The sequence below is a fragment of the Pleurodeles waltl genome, chromosome 9 (genome assembly GCF_031143425.1).
Source record: "Pleurodeles waltl isolate 20211129_DDA chromosome 9, aPleWal1.hap1.20221129, whole genome shotgun sequence".
NCBI lineage: Eukaryota > Metazoa > Chordata > Amphibia > Caudata > Salamandridae > Pleurodeles > Pleurodeles waltl.
In genome coordinates this window covers 649,092,972-649,113,096 of record NC_090448.1, presented here as the reverse complement: position 1 = coordinate 649,113,096, position 20,125 = coordinate 649,092,972, and the positions used below count along the sequence as shown (strand labels likewise).

At 43.9% G+C, this 20,125-nt stretch overlaps 1 protein-coding gene across 3 annotated transcripts in view; it reads right to left on the bottom strand.

The window, feature by feature from the left end:
* Nucleotides 1-633: 633 nt before the first annotated feature.
* CLASRP (CLK4 associating serine/arginine rich protein) overlaps nucleotides 634-20,125 on the bottom strand; it is a 664,783-nt gene continuing 645,291 nt past the window's right edge. For all 3 annotated transcript variants that reach the window (XM_069207696.1, XM_069207697.1, XM_069207699.1), the window contains one exon: nucleotides 634-3,165. In XM_069207696.1, the coding sequence (XP_069063797.1) occupies nucleotides 3,129-3,165 (37 nt within the window). In that variant the 3' untranslated portion in view covers nucleotides 634-3,128. The remainder of the gene's footprint in view (nucleotides 3,166-20,125) is intronic.

The following is a 20,125-nucleotide window of genomic DNA, read 5'->3' as shown; positions in this document are numbered from 1 at the left end:
TTGGGGTCAGGGCACTGGCACAGGAGGCTGGTTAACAGGCCTCCGTCCACTCTCAGAGTCAAAAACCCAGCAGCACCAGTTCAAAAACTTGAGGGTTACCATACAAAAAGGGGCAACTGCTTACAGATACGGATATAGCAGAGCTCCAAAATGTCTAAAGGGACAGCATTCTGAAGTGTTTCAGTAAATATATAGCAGTAGAAATGTATAATAAGTTTTGCGGGAGCACACACTTAAGTATAATCACAAAATACATGTTTCGACAAAATAATTTGAAATGTAAATTAAATAGCACTTCCTTTGCGGGAGGGTGGTTTACATTCTCTGGTAACTACTGAACATGAATTTCCTGTATACATACAAGACAGACATGTGTGCACAGGCTTTTTAAATACAGTAAATAAATGTGTATCTCTAATCTTGCTTCCAAGTGCATCATTGGTTTCATGATTTTATTTGGTTTGACAAAGCAAAAATATTCATATTTAAACTATTTAGCAGCGCAGATGACCTGCAGAAATGTCTGTGTATGCTGTGCTACTGTGCTTCTTGGTATGATGATTGTTAATTTTCTGTGGTAAGCCAATTTCTTCAATATTGTCGTCTTAATAAAATCAAACAAGAATGCTCAACAAAGTTAACCACTCAAACTGTATTTACATCACGGTGGAGCTTCAAAGTTAAAACAGAGAGAAATCCTGGTCAAAAAGATACAAGCCAGAGTTATTTTTAGCAATTAAAAGAGAAACAGTAACTGCAAATAGCTTGCTGTGACTTCAACTGCTGTACAAATTAACTGTAATTAAAATTATAAATACAGTCAGTCATTCTCGAACTGGGTCTTCTCAACTTTACAGCTCAATTTGCTAAAGCGGAGTTGTTCCTGTACACACTCTACATAGAGAAACAATTGAGTTATGGAGCATATGATAGTGAGACACATGTATGAAGTCTAAAATGGCAGGTTCAAACTCCAATAAGGTTTGGTTATGTGTAGGTAAGGTAAATCTAAAAGCACCAGGGAAGTTAAATTAGTTACTTATCATCTGTTCCAGTTTCTTGCATGTCCAGACCTGGGCGGTTTGAAGTCGGACAAGAGTGTTCAGATGTTATACAACCGTTCGCTTTCTGTTCCACCCCTCCCCTCAGAACCATCGTACATGTCTTTGAATCACTGAACAACAACTGCAGATAGGTAGTTTCTCTCGGAGTTTCAACAAACCAATGTTGAACAAAGATTTAAAATATTACCGAACTGGTCAATTTTAGATGGGATTATACAACAAAAATATGTTTTCAACTACTAAAAGGGGGACACTTAATGAAACATCAAATAGTCCATAAGCTTAATAACTAACTGAGAATACGTTGAGTAGCTATTTTAGTAAAATTCAGACAAATTTAGGGAGACTAAAAGGCCTCCAGTCAACAGCACATGTTCCCACCTTCATTAGTTTAACATGCTGATTTCTAGGACTAGCACTCAGTAAAGTCCTCTCACCTTTTATCATGATTTCAAGCTTATATCCAGTTTGCTCATCAGTAAACCAATACTCATACAGGTTGCTGCTTTAATCAAAGAACCTAGGATTTCACAAGCTGAACTTTCAGCAGCTCAACTATATTAGGTGGGAAGCAATCACCACAGGTGGGCCAGTGGAAGAAATATGGAAAAGGGTCAGTCGCAGTGAACCACAAAGGGGAACACCAAACATCAAGTTTTGGACAGCAAACAGTGGCACAATGGCACAGGCTACATACAATACTGGACTTACGCGAGAGCCAGCAGGTGCCTGGCAGAACAGAGAGGTTGAGGTGGTGCAAAAGCATCAACAGGCTGCATGAACAGTGTAGGACTTAAAGAGTGGCTTATGGTGGGGTTAAGTGACATGAGATTTGAAAGAGCACGCACTGCGCAGTCAGAAAGAGCCAGAGATAGTCAGGGAGTCTTCGTAAAGTGCCTTTGTAGAAAGGAATGTATGATCGTTCAGTCAAGTTCACAAATGAGCTGGGAAGGAAGTCGAGTTAAGCATCAAGTAAGTCAGTAAGTAGAAAAATTAACTGAGAATGAGGGAGTGGGAAGTTAATGTAAGCATAAGAGACTGGAGAGAGTGAGCAAAGGTACATATGCAGGGAAAGGCAGCATGAGTCAAAGATTGGGAAGCCAACCGACACAGGTACCAGAGTAGGAAAAGCAGTGGCAAATCATGAGATCAAAAGACAGTTGAAGAAATTCAGGGAAAATTAATTTTAATGGTGAGAATTAATGGGTAGGCAGAGCATTACTGAGACAGAGTCCAGAGACGCTTATTGGCTGAAAAAACAATCACTAGAAGCGGGAAGAGCAGCAGTGCACATCAGTGGTCAATGGGTGGGAGCAGCACGAATGAGAGGACGCTCACCAATAGGAGGTTAAACGAGAACCACTATGTATTAAAAAGGATACAAGATCACAGAAAATTAACGTATAACACCACGAAGAAGTGGTGCCTTTTAGATCTACTGAGATGGAAAAAAGGACCGACAGTTTTAATGAATATAATTTCGATAGACTAACATTTTCAGGTTAAGGACAGTGTTGGACTCCTTTTGACCTCCACAACCCGTCGTATGCACTTTACTAGAAAACTGAAAATTGACTGATTTCCCTGCACCAGGTACAATAAATCATAAAGTGGCAGAAACATGTTTAAACCATTTTCATTACAATGTAGATAAAAACTAAAGTACAGTATTTGGAAATGAAAACAAAGGCGCAAAAAGTTAAGCAGAAGAATATAAACGAAACAAACCACATGCCTTTTCCCTCTACGAACAAAGACAAACTTTGCATCAACTGTTCTTGCACCGGTTTTTATAAGCAGGTAAAACACCAGTACTGGTTCTACGCCTCAAATGTTTGCGGACAAAAAAGGAAACTTTTTTGTTGGTGCAACGGCACGGTCATGAGCTGAGCAGACTGTCCATAAAGTGTTAACTTGTGCTATCAACTGAGCACGATTCAATCGTGCTGTTCGAAACACAATGCAGGCTAGAGCGTTTGCTCTGCCCCGCCATTTCCTACGCCATGGAATTTTCATGGAAGATTCGGCCGAGCTATTTTGACTGCTCATCGTCTGGCTGTAGGGCTAATGACGGTAGTGAGGGCTCCGTGAGCGGGATCGCCTGTTAAGAGACGGAAAGACATAAAACAGACGTGCGATTAACATTAGCTATATAGGTATTCCTCAATCAAGCTATTGTAGGCACACAGATGAAGCGAATTTTTGTTTTTAAATGAAGCGGGACGGCACCTACACCGCACAACTTTAAAGAGTGCTATTTTCAATGCTCTGCGTAGACAGCCACTGAATAATACACCACGTTAGGACACAAGTCACAAAAGGTTAGTCTAACATTTCTAGCAGCACTTATCTGATAGTAAAGACCTTCTTACAGGAGGGACGCCAATGTTTTGTTATCATATCGCCCCTTCCCGGAACACTACGAAAAAGAGTATTTTCAAGCCACCAATGACAGGGTTGGGTTCCTAAGCAGCAAGATGTTGCCCCCACATGCTCCAGAGATTGATTGTATTTTGGATTTTTTAGGACTGGCTTGACAGCACACCGGTCTACTCAATCTACCGTTCCCAAATCTTTGCAATGTAGATAGAAAAGCTTCGTCTCTATTTAAAGGAATACTGCCATCCATCCCAGTCATGCTACTCGCTGTATGTGTATTTCACCTCATTTATAGTGGTAGCATTGTTAAGCGTGAGGGTATATATATACACCTCAAAAGTATACCGAGTCATTACACATGATTCCCAAAGATGTATACAGAAAGTTTTTTTTTTTAGTTTTGGTATTTCATTGTGGCAGACTTTTTCAATGTTTTAGTAGGGACTCATAATGCAAGGCAGCCTTAGTGTCTTCGTCAATGCTTGTTTGTAATAGTTGACCATGCTCAAAGTGATAATTTGAATCGCTCAGAGAGGTCTGAATTGCCGCTTTTGGCCATACAGCCACTGTGCCACTTTGAAACAGATCACTGAATCAGCAAAGTACACGTGTTGATAGTGCCCTGTACTGGGAATTCTTTATTACACACATGGTTGCTCCTTCGGGCAGCGAGTAAAGGAAGGCTGCATCAGCAAAGCCAATAGGTCTGGCGTAGGTCGCTATCTTTTTGGCTTGGTCAATGTTCCTTTTGACACGATTTATGTGTAAAACGTTATAGTTGAAAGAGCGGTTAGGCACTTGCCAATAAAAGACATGGCTAAAAGCAAAAACATTTTTTGTTTCAAAACGCACACTTTGCTATATATAGTTGCGGGCACTAAAGAGAACTCCGTTGGAACCAATTTACAAAGGTAAATGTGGTTGTATATTTAAGTTCACGACCAAATTTACATTACATACAGCTGCCAGGAACTCACAAAAAGGCAGGCATCCATCCATTTATGGGTGCGTAGATCTCCACCAAGTGTGGAAATCTCCAAACCCATAAAGCTCACTCAAGTGGTTCCCATCTGTAAAAGGTTATATTTTAACTCAAGCTGAGGTGATGTAAAACTTTTCTGCAATAGGAAATGGAATAAATGTCCCTCAGATTTCGTGGGGCCACAGGGGGAGAGCTTCCTCTACGCTGAATAATATTCTGCCACCACAGAAAAAAATAAATGTTCACTTGCACATGGGACCCTATTCTCCCTGCGTGATGGAGAACTGCACAGCGTGAATGTGTTCCTGTCAGGGGTTTAACATGAAGGTCCCAGAAATCCTCATATGAAGCTGCTCCTAGTACAGATTTTGTGAATATTCCTAGGAATAGTTGTTAATCGCATGCATGAAGAAGGAAAGCTACAATTGGACTCAGGTGTTAATCTATGAGTGTACATTTGCTTTTTTGTGAATTGGCTCCTTAGTCTTCAGATGTGATCCTTGTGAAACAGCAGACTGCCATAACACACAGTACAGTTAGTCAATGGCTGAAGTGGGCTGACCCATAGCCCCATGCTCTATGTTGTGGGCAGAAGAAAAATGTAACTAACACAAACTAGTCAGTGGATGAAGAGGACTGGCTGAAAGCCCCCACGTCCCAGTTGCTGTTTGTTGAAGAGTTAATCCACAAATCCAAGGATCCTTTATTGTGAATGGGCGGCGCGCCTTGGTGCTACCAGATGCAAAAAGCAGCCTTGTCTACTGCAGCATGGAGCGCACCCTGGCAAATGGCCGGGCTAAGACTGGGGCCCCTCACAGCCTACAAGAGCTCATTTGGTTGCCAAAGTTTGCTTCATCATTTCCAGGGTTTTTTTTTTTTTTTTTTTAGTCTTTCTTGGGGGTTCGTAAAGGTTGTATTCTAATGCCCGTAGTGCTTACTCTTTATATTAATAATGTATCCCTCAATGCCTCCGATGATATTCCAGTGATGGGGGCAACCCCTGTCCAGGCCTTCCTATATGCAGATAACACAGTCCTTATGGCCCGTGCACCGAATGCTCTTCGTAAACTGGGTCAAGTGTTTGGGGTAACTCAGCATTGCTCCAGTATGAGGAAACACTGTCTGCAGACAACATTTTGTCCTACGAGCTAGTCCCACACTATACTGTGCACATGGAGCTGTCACTGCAGTATGTATTGGATCAAGTATGCCTTGCTCCTTTGATGTTCTGAGTATTAATCTGGAACTCCTAGGAAGCAGGTCTGAATCGGTTATTAAGGGACTGTTTATACTGCAAGTATGGGCTGAGATAACCGTGGCTTGCTTATGTCAAGGATTCTTCAAGCAAGATAGGCTTCTCTAAATTCTTAGATAAACCAAAGTCTCTATGAAATATAAATGGTCGGTCAAGATTAGTTTTTAGGAGTTTAGCAAGCTGGATGGACTAAACAGACAAGAGTTGTTAAAGATTTTATGCAACTCAGAGGAATGTGTTACAGACCCTTTTTTAGATCTCCCTTTAACTTCGTGGGAAAGGTCTCTCCTTGTCCGTTTTAGGGTTAGGACAGTTTGGCGATTATCATGCTGTCCTTCTGGGCCTGGTGAGTACAGTAGCAGCCTACCAGTGTGTCCGTGTGATAATGCCTCCTCCCAGTCTCTATCACGTTTTATGTTTTTTTGTAAATGTTTTTAGGTCGTTTTTGTGATTTATATTTAAACCCTTTTTTAATCATTTATCGTCGAGGTAGTGCAGAATATTACTTTTTTTTTGCAACTTTTAGATAAAGCTGAGATGTATTTTAGAGTTAGTTCCATCCTTAAAGCAACAGCAAGAGCTAATAACTCCATGGAGAATGAACTGCTTCTTAGCATTTTCTCCGATTATTAGCTTTACTACTGCAGCTTAAGGTTTTATGTCAGTGCTCTTTAGTTTTACCTTTATTTGTAAAGGTTTATTCAGATATTTAGCTTTTTGTGGTTCCGTAGCAGTTTTATCAGAATTGTTGCCAATTGTAGGTGGGGTGGGTGGAGATGAGGTTTATCACATCTTGTGTTGTTGCCATTCCTTCTAATGTACACTTCTCAACTGCTTTGTAGGCTGTTCTTATGAATCCTACTTTCACACTTTATCATTCCCGGAAATGTACTTTATAGACTCATAATAAAGTAGTTCATTATCGCACTTTCATGATTTTATTTAAACTCGAATAAAGTGTTTTGAACTGAATTGAAAATATGATTTTACTAAAATCATAAGGTCTTGGCTAAAGAGATCTGAGAAAAGGAGATGAATATTAGCATTTTTCAAACAAAACGTTTGGGAACTAAAAGGACAACGTTGTGTACTGATAAAAGACTAGCAGTTGAAAATGTTCAGACAAACATCTGAAAATATCATCCAACATACATTCATGAAATGAATGGAGAAAACCCAACTATAGAAGTCAGCAGTTTCCTTTACTCACGCTGAAACAGAGAGCTGCCATCTTCTGGCACAAGCTGCCTTCCTATCATGCGGACCTGCTGGGGCGAGTAAGAATATCACGTGATCCACCTAATGCGGGGTCCCTCTGAAATGTTGGTCATATTTGTTATGATCTAGTTCTGCAATGCAATGTTTCAGCCTGGCTTTGGGTGCAATTCTGCCCTCTAAATAACTTTGCTAATGAGCCTTGGTCAGATCGGGGGTGTTGGGGATGGGGGTAACTAACTGATCTTGGAAAACAGCTACATGGTCACATGCTTATTATATGGCTTATTGTCCATCTCTTTCCAGATAATTTGATTATCGACATGTGACTGCATTTAGGGTAAAAACACTCAGTACTGACTGAATACTAACCCCTTCCACAAAGGAAAGGTCTTGGTGGTAACATCTGCACTACAGCCAGCCAACCATTGGGTCAACATCTCCCCCACACTTGAGAATATATCCATGCAAAGCCCACCAACCTGGTATGAATCAAAATAAGGGATGCCACGAAATCTTACATTTATTCAAACAGTAGGCTGCATACAGCAACTGGCACAATCCCTTGCATCTTTGGTCACCTAAGGCAACTAGAAAGGATTCTGGTCCCTCCATCAGGAGACGCATCTCTTGTTCCCACCACCCAGCTCTGTAACAGTCAACATGGCACACTGGGCTTGGTACAATGGATAGAGGATCAGAGTACCATGCAAAGCATTGACACTGCCTGGAATAATGCAGAACTAAAATAATAATAGGCAAGACTGTATTGATTTATCGAAGCACCAAATTATATTCGGAGGCTACATAGTTTACCCAGCTCGCAATAAAATGATCAACTAAGGACAGTGAGGGTGAACCTGAGTACGCTATGGGAGCACTGGAACTTCAGAGGTTCACAGCTGAGCACAGTTCATTGTCAATATGCCAAAAAATTTGAGAAGAAGGCACACGTACACTCACATACGTAAAGCTAAAACGGAACTATACACCACAGACACCCATATTATCGCCATCAGTCCTAAAGCGTAAAATTTACTAGGTTCAGAGAGCAAAAGCATATGCCACAGACCTTAAGAGAGAGGTGCATACAGGAGCCCAGTCTGAACTGTTGCAAGCATGAATGCCACAACTCGAAACTTCCCCATCTACATCAATTTGGCTGTAAAGTTCGATGGTTGCTTCCAATGAGGGGGAAAGCGTGCTAGAAGTGCTAACGAGAGAAATGTCCAACTCGGAAAATATTCACACAAACAGCTCAGTTAAGCGGACACTCTCCAGTAAAAGAGTTGGCACAGGCTTGTAAAGGTGAAGCACAGCTTGTTTTTTCTGGAACCAATCGTATACCAAAGGGTGTCTTTTAGAAACCAGTCTGATGGATATATTTATAAACTAAATCCTTATATATTTGCCAGCTGTACCCTTTTACCACTGCTCTCACAATATGACATAACTTCGCTTACCTAAACGTCTCTACTGTAGGGCCAAGCTAGTACAGCTAATATTTTTAATTTAGCTCTAGTTCTAGGCCTTTCCAACAATAGAGTTAACTCCAATAGGTATGTAACAGTAATGATGCATCCATTCATTAGAAAAATGTTTACAGCTGGCATTAAGTAAGAAGTCTGAAAATTTCTGCGCCAAGTCTTTCCTCTGCTCAAAATCCCATTTGCTTGTGCAACAGGTAAAAATACTGCACACCTTAGCCCGTGGGCGAAAACAGCTCGTTATCTGTATACATACTGAGTGGCATCTATGGTATATAAAAGCATCACGTTCAACAAGGGCAATCTGCAAATAGGATCAATGTTAGTACTTTCCTTCCTGGTATAACTTTTCTCCATGACTCAACAATTTTAGCATAATTAAAAAGTAACCAATTTATCACAATAATTCGCTAGAACCACACGTTATCATCAGTTGTTAGTGTAAATCGCTGAGCGCTTTATTTTTCACTCATGTTAGGAGAACTCATAAAGTGAATTTGAAATCTGTGTTGCCTGCAGTAAAGTCAGTACTTTTACATTATTAGACCTCCTGTTAGCGAACACACTTTAAAGAATGCGTCAACATTTTGACCATATTTATGCCATCCACATGCTAAACGGATCAGGGCAAGTAAGACTTTTGTGGTGAAAAGTATGGTTAAAGATCCCCTCCAGCTCAAACGGGATGCAAAGGGCCCAGTATATGAAAGGACACATTGCAGTTTCTCGCTACCCAGACACTCGTGGTGACCATGCTAAAGGCATTTACAAACTACATCAATCACCAAAAAGGATTATGCTGCTTACCCTTTTTAAGCATCTGTTCCTTGCATTTATTGCTGAAGGTGCACATGCTCTGCATACTCCTGCCATCTAGTGCTGGGCTTTGGCATCTGCAACTTGTTTTTCTTCTTCGAAGTCTTTAGAGTCAGGAGATCTCTGACTCCTCTGGTCATGGATGCGCACTGCACCAACTCCACTGTTAAACTGTTTTTTGCCCAATGGATAAGAGTAGCTATGAAGTATTGAGTATAAAAATATCCACCGTCCATGAAGTGATAGAATCATGCCAAGTGAAAGATATCTGTAACAAACACTAGCTTCTGGGGAGGAGGGTGGGCACATGTGATAGCACTACATGCAACAAAGATATACTCACAGGGTAAGTAACATTATTAGTTCGTACCATGTGTGGCTGCATAAACACATGCTCTGCATAGACTATAAAGCAGTACTTCCGTGGGCAGAGGCTAGCCAGTGGATGGGGCCAAGGTCTTAATCAAAGTATTGCTGCCTTGCCAGAATGTCCACACAATAATGCTTTCTAAGTGTTTGTGGAGTGGACCATATGGCAGCTTTACAAATATCCGCTATGGGTATGTACCTTAGGAAGGCCATAGTGGCACCCTGTTTGCGGGTTGTCTGAGGCTGGAAAGCACGGTTGTTTTAGCTTTCGTTTAACAGTCGGAATGCATTTAACAATCCAACTGGCGACACCTGCCTTAGAAATGGCATGACCTCTGAGTTGTTACAAGTCTACAAAGAGTTGCTGAGTTTAGCACAAGGGTATGGTCCTGTCTTAATACATAAGAGTACGCTTGATATCCATTAAGGAGTGCTTTTTCAGCCACTGAGTCGAGCCATGGGAAAAGGACTGGGAGCACAACAGTTTAAGGTGGCATGGGGAAGACCACCTTAGGTAAGAATTTGGGGTTGGTTCTAAGAACAACCCTGTCACTGTGGACCTGGAAAACGGATTTATATAATGTGAGGGACTGTAGTTCACCGATATGTCTAAGAGATGTGATAGCTATCAGTAAGTCATCCTTCCAAGAGAGAAATTGCAAAGGGCTTGAATGCAGTAGCTCAAAAGGAGGCCCCATAAGCTGGGTAAGAACAACATTGCAATAACAGACTGGTGCTGGAAGTACCCTTGGTGGAAAGATACATTTAAACTTGTCCATAAAAGCTTTGATTACTGGGATTTGAGTAGCCTGTTCAGCATTTATGCAGCAACAGCAGCTAGATGTGGCCGAATTGATGTGTAGGCTAACACTGACTTTTGTAACTTTAAGAGGTAACAAATAATGCCTTGCACATTGTGCATAAGAGGGTTTATGTGTGAGTGTGCAATAACAGACAAAACGCTTCCACTTAGCACCCTAGTTGATACTTGTAGTGGCTCTATGGGCTTCTCTTAGTATGTCCATGCACTCTTGAGGTAGAGGAAGGAAACCAAACTTTAGGACCTTCAGGAGCCAAATCTTAAGGTTGAGCTTACTGGGGTATGAGTGTCTCTTTCTGGTGAGCGGCAAAGGGACGTTTCGAGAAGGGTTCAGCATCATGGTTATGTGGCTCATGTTGGAGCCGCCAGGGTGAGGGTAAGGGACTTTTGCCTCAGCTTCCTGAACATGTATGTTATCAGAGGGAGAGGAAGTAAAGCATACACAAAGATACGTGACCAGTTCACCCACAGAGCACTACCCACAGACTGTGGGTGTGGAAACTTAGTGGCAAAGTTAGGGTATTTTGCGTTTTTGAATGGGGTGCCTATTTCTGAAAGTAAGGGAGTAGGGCTTGTGGGTGGAGTTAGCATTTGTGGACTTGCTGCTGAGCATGTCTGCAAAGTCATTGCCCTCTCCCGGAAGATATTCCATTTGAACATGAAAATGGTAGTGTACTGCCCAACCCCAGATACTCTGTGCTACAGCTGACAGCTGAGAGGGATGGGTGCTCTCTTGCTTCAGTAGGTACAACACCAAGGTCATATTGTCTGTACACAAAAGGAATACTGTGCCAAGAATCTGTTGACGAAAGGCTTTGACAGCTAGGTGAATGGCTAAGAACTCCAGGTGACTGATGTGGATGCAGTGCTGGTTATGAGGCTCATACCCTGGACTTTCACATTATTCCAGTGTGAGCTTCCACCTCCCCTCCCCACCCCCAGCTGACTAGTGAGGCATACGTGGTGATGATCACTAGTGAAGTTGAGTCTACACAGGGCCTGACTCAACAGATTGTTGCTGTTCCACCACTGTAGAGAATGAAGACTGTTGGTCCATATCTACACTATATCCAATAACAGACACTGCGCTTGTGACCACTGGTTTGAGAGGCATTCCTGAAGCGGGAACAGCTCGGTGTTGACTAGGCATTCCTCTTTGCTTGCCCTCTTGACCAGCCAGTTGTCTAGGTAGGGGAAGACATGGGTTTGAAGGGGAACTGGCTCTATGTCTCCTCTGAGTAACAGCACCTGAACCTCCTCTTGCAGTAACATGTAATGTTCTGGGGGGGAAGGTGTGGGTGCGAGGTGGGATGTCTGGCGGGACTGAGATGAGTTTAAGGCAGTAACATTGCTTGATAATGAAAAAAACCTATTAGTGTGTGGTGATTTTCTTCCAGCAGGTATGAAATCACTGAAGTGTCCCTCCAACAAGTGTTGTGTGATGGGGGGAGTGTTTATGTGGGACAAGTCAGTTCTTTGAGGTATAGGGTCTTTTACTAGGAGTGCCTCTGCCTTGGCCTATGGAACTATTTCTCCTAAAGAAGGCCAGTGAGAATCCTCTGCCGCCCTGTCGGTGATAAGCTTGGTGCTGACGATGGTAGAACTGTGTTAGTTCCAGGTAAGTGGCTTTGGGCCCACCTCTAGCTACTTCCAAAAGGAGCCCCTTCTAGAAGAGACCCGGTGGTCACACATCGCCTTAGCAGTCTAATTGTACCTGAAGTCTGAGCAGGTGCTCACCACAGAACTGTAGGTTAACAAGGTGCTGTTGCACCTCTGTCTTGAATCCAGGGACACAAAGCCAGAAGTGGCACCAGAAGATGACTGAGGTGTTCACTCCTCTGGCTGCTGTTTCGGACAAATTCAAGGCACACTTGAAGGTAGCACTTTAGATGGCTTTTCCTTCCTCAACAAGTTACAACACTCTTTACTGTATAGATCAGGGAGGTGCTGGAGGAGCTCCTCCAGCACCAACCAGAGAGCCCTATGATAAATTGATAGGAGTCCTACGGAATTGGTGATTAGTCGATTAGTGGCTGCACCCACTGTTACTCCCTTCCTTAAAGTATTATTCCGCCTACTCTCCTTGTCAGGTGATGGGGCGTCGCCTGTGGCCTGGACTACTGCCCTTTTACTATCAAGTGGTGACCAGCAGGAAGTCTGGTGCAACATGACCCCTGATGTAGAGCAGGTCAGAGGGTGCTGGCTTATATTTTTCTCTATAAGAAGTGTGACTAACCAGGATTTTACTGGACCACTGAAAATCTCAGAAGCAGATTTTATCATCCCCTTCAGCATGCAGAGATATTAAATGGGACACTCGGAAGCCTTTGGAAGCATCTCCACCACAAAGTAGGCATCCTCAGGGCTGACGTAGAGGTCCACCTTATGGTAGGTGATCACACATTGAGTAACTGTGTGGTATGCCATTTTGTTATCCAACAGGGAGGCCCTGTCTGGGACGTTTTAGATCATGGTCAGTCTGGGAGTCATTATCATATCCTCTCAAGGATAATCCAAGGGGTGAGGGTAGACTGAGGCAAAGTCCTCAGCCAGGGAATAGGATCTAGAACTGCTTATGTCAGAGGGGATTGCAGAGCTAAACCGCCTGCAGATGAGCAGCAGAAAGATTATTTCCCTGGGAAAGTAACTTGGTTTTTGCTATTTCTAAGATTTTAAATGGTTTCTCAAGTCTCATGCTTTGTGTTTATATTAAACTAAAAAACTTTAAAACCGCTCTTCTGCACCAGTTGGAGCTACCACAAGCTCTTCTTGACCCAGTGCTCACACTCTCTTATGCGGCTATTAAAAGTTGCAATGTATCAACTTAGGGCCTTATTTAAAAAACTCAAAAAAAAAAAATCTCACAACCACTTGGGGAGGCAGGTGGGAGAGGCGAGGTATCTGGTTTTCCACCTAACTGTTTGCCTCCAACCTTCCTGTTTTGCTGACTTCGTTTTTGCTGGACTTAGGAATCTGTACAATTTACAACTGCTAAGGTGCTTGTGCTCTCTCCTTTAAACATGGCAGAATTGACTTACACCCAATTGGCACATTTAATTGACTTTTAAGTCCCTATTAAAGTGGCTCTACCTGTGCCCAGGGCATATAAATTATTATTATATGCTATAAGTGGGTTGCAGAATTGATTGTGCTACCCACTTAAGTAGTCTTTTGAACATGTGGCATGTTTACAGTTGCAGCCTGTGTGTGCAGTTTTAAACTGACATTTCAATCTGGCAAAAAAAACCTTTTGACAGGCCCAAACCTTCATTTTTGGGCAGCCCTTAGGCAGAGTGTAATCTATTTAAATGTTGGACATGTACTTTTGAGTTTTACATGCCCTGGTAGTGGAAAACACTTACATTAATTTTTTTGTACTGCAAGGCCTACCGCTCCCATAGGATAACATTGGAGTTACCTTACTACATTTAATAAGCTGTAACTTCCAAATGGGAACAGGTGGTAAGTTAATCTTTTTTGTCTTTGGAATTGAATCAAAGAATCCTCTCTAATGGAGAGTTAGTGTTTTTCTGCCTCAACCATCAGGCCTGCAGCCTGTCTCCAGGTCAGATGACTGAGTGTAGCAGACAGCTGGACTTTGTTTATTGCTCTTAGACAGCCACATACAGAGAGCTTAGGTGCGCCTTGATTTGCCATCACTGGTAGGGTGGGGCATCACTGGTAGGATGAGAAGGAGAAGCTGGACACAGCCCTACTTTCACATGATTAGCCTGTGTCCTGCCTCCACACCACACAAAGGGTTGCACCCCCTGAAGTTAGTCTGGAGCCATGATATGCAGGAAACCTGTGCATTTCAAAGGAAATCCTCCAGAAGTTCCTTCTACTTCAAAGGAGGCACCTGGTAAAAATATTAGTCCCCAGACACAAACTCTTCAGCACACTTCTGGCTCTCTGGGGAGACTGCCAGCTGTGCTGCTGCCCTCCTACTTTGTTGGTCTGTAGCCTTGCAGCCCTCCTGCCTGAGTCAGACGGATTGAAACTTCACCTCAACCCAGGACTCCCAGAAGGACTCATTAGGGCAAGTCTGCTGGCCTCCTATTCAGAACCACAGGGACTTCACAAACATCTGAACAAGCACCCAGATTCAGCTGAAGCAAGCCCCTGATCCCCCTGCCTACCCAAATGGCGCCCCTTCAGTTCTGGACCCTTGGAATGGTCTCAGAGAGGTTGAATTGAAGTTTTTGGGCTTTTCATGACTGCAAACAGGGCTGTAGGTGCCAAAACCTGGTCATTCGCACAACCCTTCATGGGGAACCCCAATGATAAGCTCAGTTCGGCCCTAGTTACGACAACAGATCTTTGTGATACAGCGACCATTTGTGACGCCAGGCCTGCTCTTCATGCTACATGACAGTCTATGATGCGTCTCCGCTCCTTGTGGCCCCCTGCACCGTGAATGTGAGAGACTGCGCTGGAAGCAAAGGTAACTTTTCAGTGGGACTAACCTGGTCCCTGTGATTTGACCTGCTCTCCATCGTGGTCGGTCTGAATTTATGGCATTCTCATGGTCTCCCACAACCAGATTTTAACACCATTCTCACCTAAATCTTTAAAACTGCAGAATCCTGGTTTTACTGATTTGAATCTTTACATTGTGGTCTTGATTTATTCATTAAATGTTGCTTTATTATTCTAAAGTAGTGTGGGATTTTTCTTGTGTGGCTTTTTCACTTTATTACTGTTTGACAGATGCATAAATACTTTACATTTTGCCTCAAAGTAAAGGCTGCTTGCTCTGGGCCAAGGGTTGAGCATAGGTAAATTTGGGGATGACCTGTGCTTCATCCGGAGGATCATGGGTGCTACTTGAAAAGGGTTTCACCCCCTCAACCAGTAACCCAATTACTCACATTGATTAATACTTTACCGTGTGTATTCCTCACAGCTTGAATCAACACCCAAGCAGTACCTGCCAGGTCATGGTTCTTAGGAGATGGTGAAATCAATATGTCCAGCAAAGATCTGGAAAATCGCAATTGTTGAGGACTTCAGAGTCAAGGAAATAAAACCTGGTGAAGTTGTTATCTAAAGCCCATGTCTCTGCCTAGCACATAACCAGGAAAGAAACACATCTAGACTCTCTGAAGAAGCAGCCTTCACTGTGGTGGTATGGGCTCTGATGCACTCAGGATATTTCTTCTTGGCAAGAGCATGGCTGTTCTTAAGGGACAGCACAATCCAGTGAGAGGTGGTCTGCTTCTGAATTTCGCCCAGCATATACCAGGAAAAGCAGATAGTCCACCCAGTACTTGTGGACTGTGTTGATGTAAAAACGGAGGGTCTTCAAAGCATCCGGGGGTGGTAGTATCTCTTCCTCTGACACACCGATGAGGCATACAGAACGTAGACAGTGATGCACCGGCCATTTGAAATGAGTGATAAGAAAGAGCCATGGTACTAAGAACCAGACTGCCTCAACACAATTTTGGGTTAAGGAGGAAAAACAGACAAAGCCTGTAGTTCACTATAAACCTGAGCTGATGTAATGACAACCAAAGTCCTAGTAATTAGAGTGAGCAACCGAAGAGGACTATGCAAAGGCTCAAAGGGCAAAGTCAACAAGATCATGAGCACCAAGTTAACATCTCAATAAGGCATAACAAAAAGATAAGCAGGGTAACAAATGTGTCAATCCCTTCAGAAAACCATAACTAAATGTGATATGGATGGCTGATAGAGCAAACAAAGAAAGGGCTGGTGAAAATGCGAGCCAAAGAAAGCGCAAGACACATCCCATCAGATAAACATTCCTTAAGGGGGAGTGGGGTCAACTTCCATCTCACCAAGCTACAGAATGGGAGCAAAGCCCAGAATAAACAAATTTGGTGGAGGGGTGACGAGCAGACAAAATCACACCCTCTAACATAGCAGGCTGATAAAAGGAACTCAAATTGCCTCACTCTTCAAACATGAAGGAGGTGGCTCTGGAGGTTCAGATACAGAACCTGCTCCTCCTACTTTGCGAGTAGGTCCCCCTTGAGTAGAACCAAAATGAACCAGAGGTCAGACTGGATCTGGAAACATGAGCAGGAAGGACGGTGGCACAGTGCACCTTCGTAATGACACCGTTCCGCTCTGGAAATGACATGTGGGCCAATACAGGTGCCACTCCCAGGTGCATACATCAGTTATATTTAAGGCTTGTAAAGTCCCCAAACACAGAAGCTCCACAGCAAATTAGCGTTGACCACTCTGCAGACGCCTAGACTTGGGACCTTCTTAAGGGTAGAGCCCGAGTTACGGAACAGAGGGGATGGGAGGGTTGGTGAGGATCTTTACCAGAAAGAGCGTTACTGAACCTAAGTAACTTGTTGTCCTGATAGAGATTTCTAACTGTAGATTCCTCATCTTTTGAGCAGATACCAAAGCAGCACCTACTAGGAAGTGAATTTGTGAATGGACTGAAACCAGAATATCCTGTAGGACTGAGCATGCAAAATTCCCTTCTCGTCAAACCTGGCTATCCATACAGAAGAGCGTTGAAAACTTATGGTGAGATGCCCATGTAGGCGCCTGACAGATGTCCAGGACAGGAACGTTGTGTGCCAATGCAGTATAGTAGCCTTAGACCTGGTAAAATAAGCGTGCAACCCTTCCAGAGATTCTTTTTGGCCAATGAGTAGCAGGTCTTAATGTAGAGCATGATACGGGGAAATGGTCCTTTCCTGAATAGCTTTGCAGTTTTTCTCTCTGGTGAACCATACAAAGGGCCGATTGTCGACCCGGTGTTCACTGGTACTATCGATCTAAAAGCTCAGTGCTCTTTTGGGGTCCAACTCATGGAATCACTCCTCCTTAGAGGGGTGAGGCAGAGTAAAGAATGCCAGTAGTGGGATATTTTGACCGACATGGAACAGTGTCACAGCTTTCAGCAAGAAGGATGCTTTCGTCTGCAGGAACAGTTTGTCTATGAAGAACGTGGTGTACGGCAGGATGACACAAAGCTTGAAGCTCGCCTGCAAGCTGCACTGATGTTATGGCAATAAGGAACACAGTCTTGAGGATGAGAAGCCCCAAAGAACAGCTGCGAAGTGGTACCATAGACAATGGCTGAATTTCACTCACTCAACCTTGCAAATGTTACGGTTTGAGGAATGTTGATGATATATCTCGTGCAAGCCTAGTGCTACTATCCTGTCTCCTGCATCCATGGAAGGCATGGGTGAGCACTTTGAACTTGTCCTTCGGGAGGAAGTTGTTCAGAGGGCGAAGGTCTAGGCTTTGAGGGGGGAAGTGAGAGGGAATGAATGCCTCTGTCTCCTTCTGCACCAGAAAGTAACTGGAGTGCCAACCAATCCCAATCTCTGATACTGGCACCCACTCTATTGCTCCCTTTGGCAAGACACCTTGAACTTCTCTCCAGAGTATGGTCTGCCGGGAGGTGTGATGTGGTGGCAAGTCTGCGTAGTGTGAGGGGAGTGGTGGTAGGGTGGGGCACGGGAGGTTGGAGAGATCATACAAAGTAGGGAGAGCCCTTTTCTTACAATCTGGAGAACCCATTGATTGGACGTGATGCTTCTCCAGTGGGGGTGATGAAAGGTGATGTGGCCTCCTACCAGTGCCACCAAGAACTAACTAAAGTGGTTTTGCTGCAGTTGTGAGGGGAGGGCTTGGGGTTTGGGTAGCTCGTTGCTGGTGAGGCCAAACACTATTTGCCCAATCCCAGGCTTAGACCTTGGGAGGCCCGAGGCTCATTTTGTCTCAGTCACTGCTGGTAGCCCCTGTTGAAGCCTCAAAAGGTGCACTGCTGCTAGAGGAACTGCTGAAATGACGGAGCTTATCCCAGAGAGCAGACAGCGGCCTTACCGTCCCTTAACCTTCCAAGTGCTTATTTTGCCTTTGCTCCAAACAGCCAAGAGCTGTTAAAGCACACATCCATGAGGGACTGCTAGATGAGAAGTCTAGGAAGTGAATCCAGGTGTGACACCGCAACAGTACCAAATTCCCTACCCAGACAATCAGTAATGTCCAAACCAGATTTCACTGAGTATTGTGCAATGTCCTCTCTGTCCAAAATAAGCCTTTGTAAGGTCAGGGGCACCCCTCGGTTTTATGGGGACTGAAAACGCTCCATAGGGATTCGGTGTGGCACTTAAAATCTGATTCATGGTAATTCAGAACTGCTGGTGTTGAAGTGTCTCTCTCTGGTCAGGAAGAGACCACAACTGAACCAGTGTCTGGATCATTTCCACAACGGGATAATGACTCCGTGGCCTAAAGGTGTCTGAGTGTTGCTTGACTCCGAATGGTGGGAGTGGCAGGACAATGGAGATCCAATGCTTTGATTTCTCATGCGTTTTTGTGGGACTTCTTTGACTAACCTGAGCCACGTGACCTTAATGTCGTCCAGTAGTGAGAGCACTTCTGCCCCTGTGACCAGGACCTGCTGCGCCCTCGACTGTGAACACTTTTTGGACCAACAGAGTTCATCAACGGCAAGTTTTGTCTCACGGTTGCCGATGGCCTTTTTGTTTATCTTGGTGCAACACAGACAAGAATCAAAGTCATGTTTAGAACCCAGGCGGATGTCATGTCTGTAACCAACATCTATCAGTTACAGTCATGACATGGTTTAAACCCTGTAGTCGAAGTGGGTGACACTGGCTGTACACACTTCATGAAATTTAGAAATGAAGTGTCAGAATGACAGGATTTGGGTGCTCTGGATCTGCGTTGGTAGGTACAAAAAGAAAGGAACAGATGTCAGCTCATGGAGGTGGCACAGATACAGTGGCCCTGACGTCACATCTGCGTGGGACAGTCACCACGGAGACATATGACGCCAGGTACAGATGAGCAAGGTAATTGCTATAAATGTTTTCTGGATCCAGTCTGCTGCCTAGGGGAGTTCAGAAAGTGAGGAATCTGTGGTTAGAAATCTATCAGAAACTGAAGGTAATTAACGTGTTCTTCTGATGGCTACTTGTAACCGCAGAATCCCCACATTGTGAATACCAAAGCACTACTTTCCAAGGTGGTGGGTCTGTGACAGGGCTCAGATCAAAAACTCCAGCAGGACTGAATGTGTGAAATGTCCACTGTAATGAAATGCCTTTTTGGTGCTATGATCACCACCAATGCTGCTGGTTTTTCGACTAAGAGTGCACGTATGCCTGCTAACCAGACCTCAGTGCCAATGCCCTGAGATTAAAGTGTATGTTGAATTGGCAATACCCAGTTGGAGATGGCTAAATTACCTGTAAAACCCTAGTAAGTGGTCCCCTGGTCCCCAGGGCATGTAAGTTAGTGGGGTAGTCCAGGGCTTGAAGCACTGATGGGGCACCTTCTTGGTGCCCTAAGTAAAACAAGTTCCCCAGTGCATCGCTGCAGACTGGTAGAGCAGCTGTGCACTGCTAGCCCGACTTTGCAATGAAAGCAATTGCAAAGCCGCCACTTCCCTGGGACCTGTGTAAGTCAGTCCTTTGGCAGGCCTACCCAACCCTAAAGACAGGGTACAGCATATGACAAAGGCAGGACATGTACTTTACATGTCCTAACAGTAAAACACATGAAACAGTTTTTACTGTGGAAAGGCTTGGACACCCAATTGGCGAATACGGGGTTATACTCTGACCCCTCAACTGTGCTAACTCCTGAACTGTACAACCAAAGTAGGCACTCCAAGGTATCCAACAACTTGCTACATTACACCCTACTTGTACTTTTTTGCCTTACAAAATCCTGTGCCTTCCTAGGCGCACACGGCGTCTGCTCCAC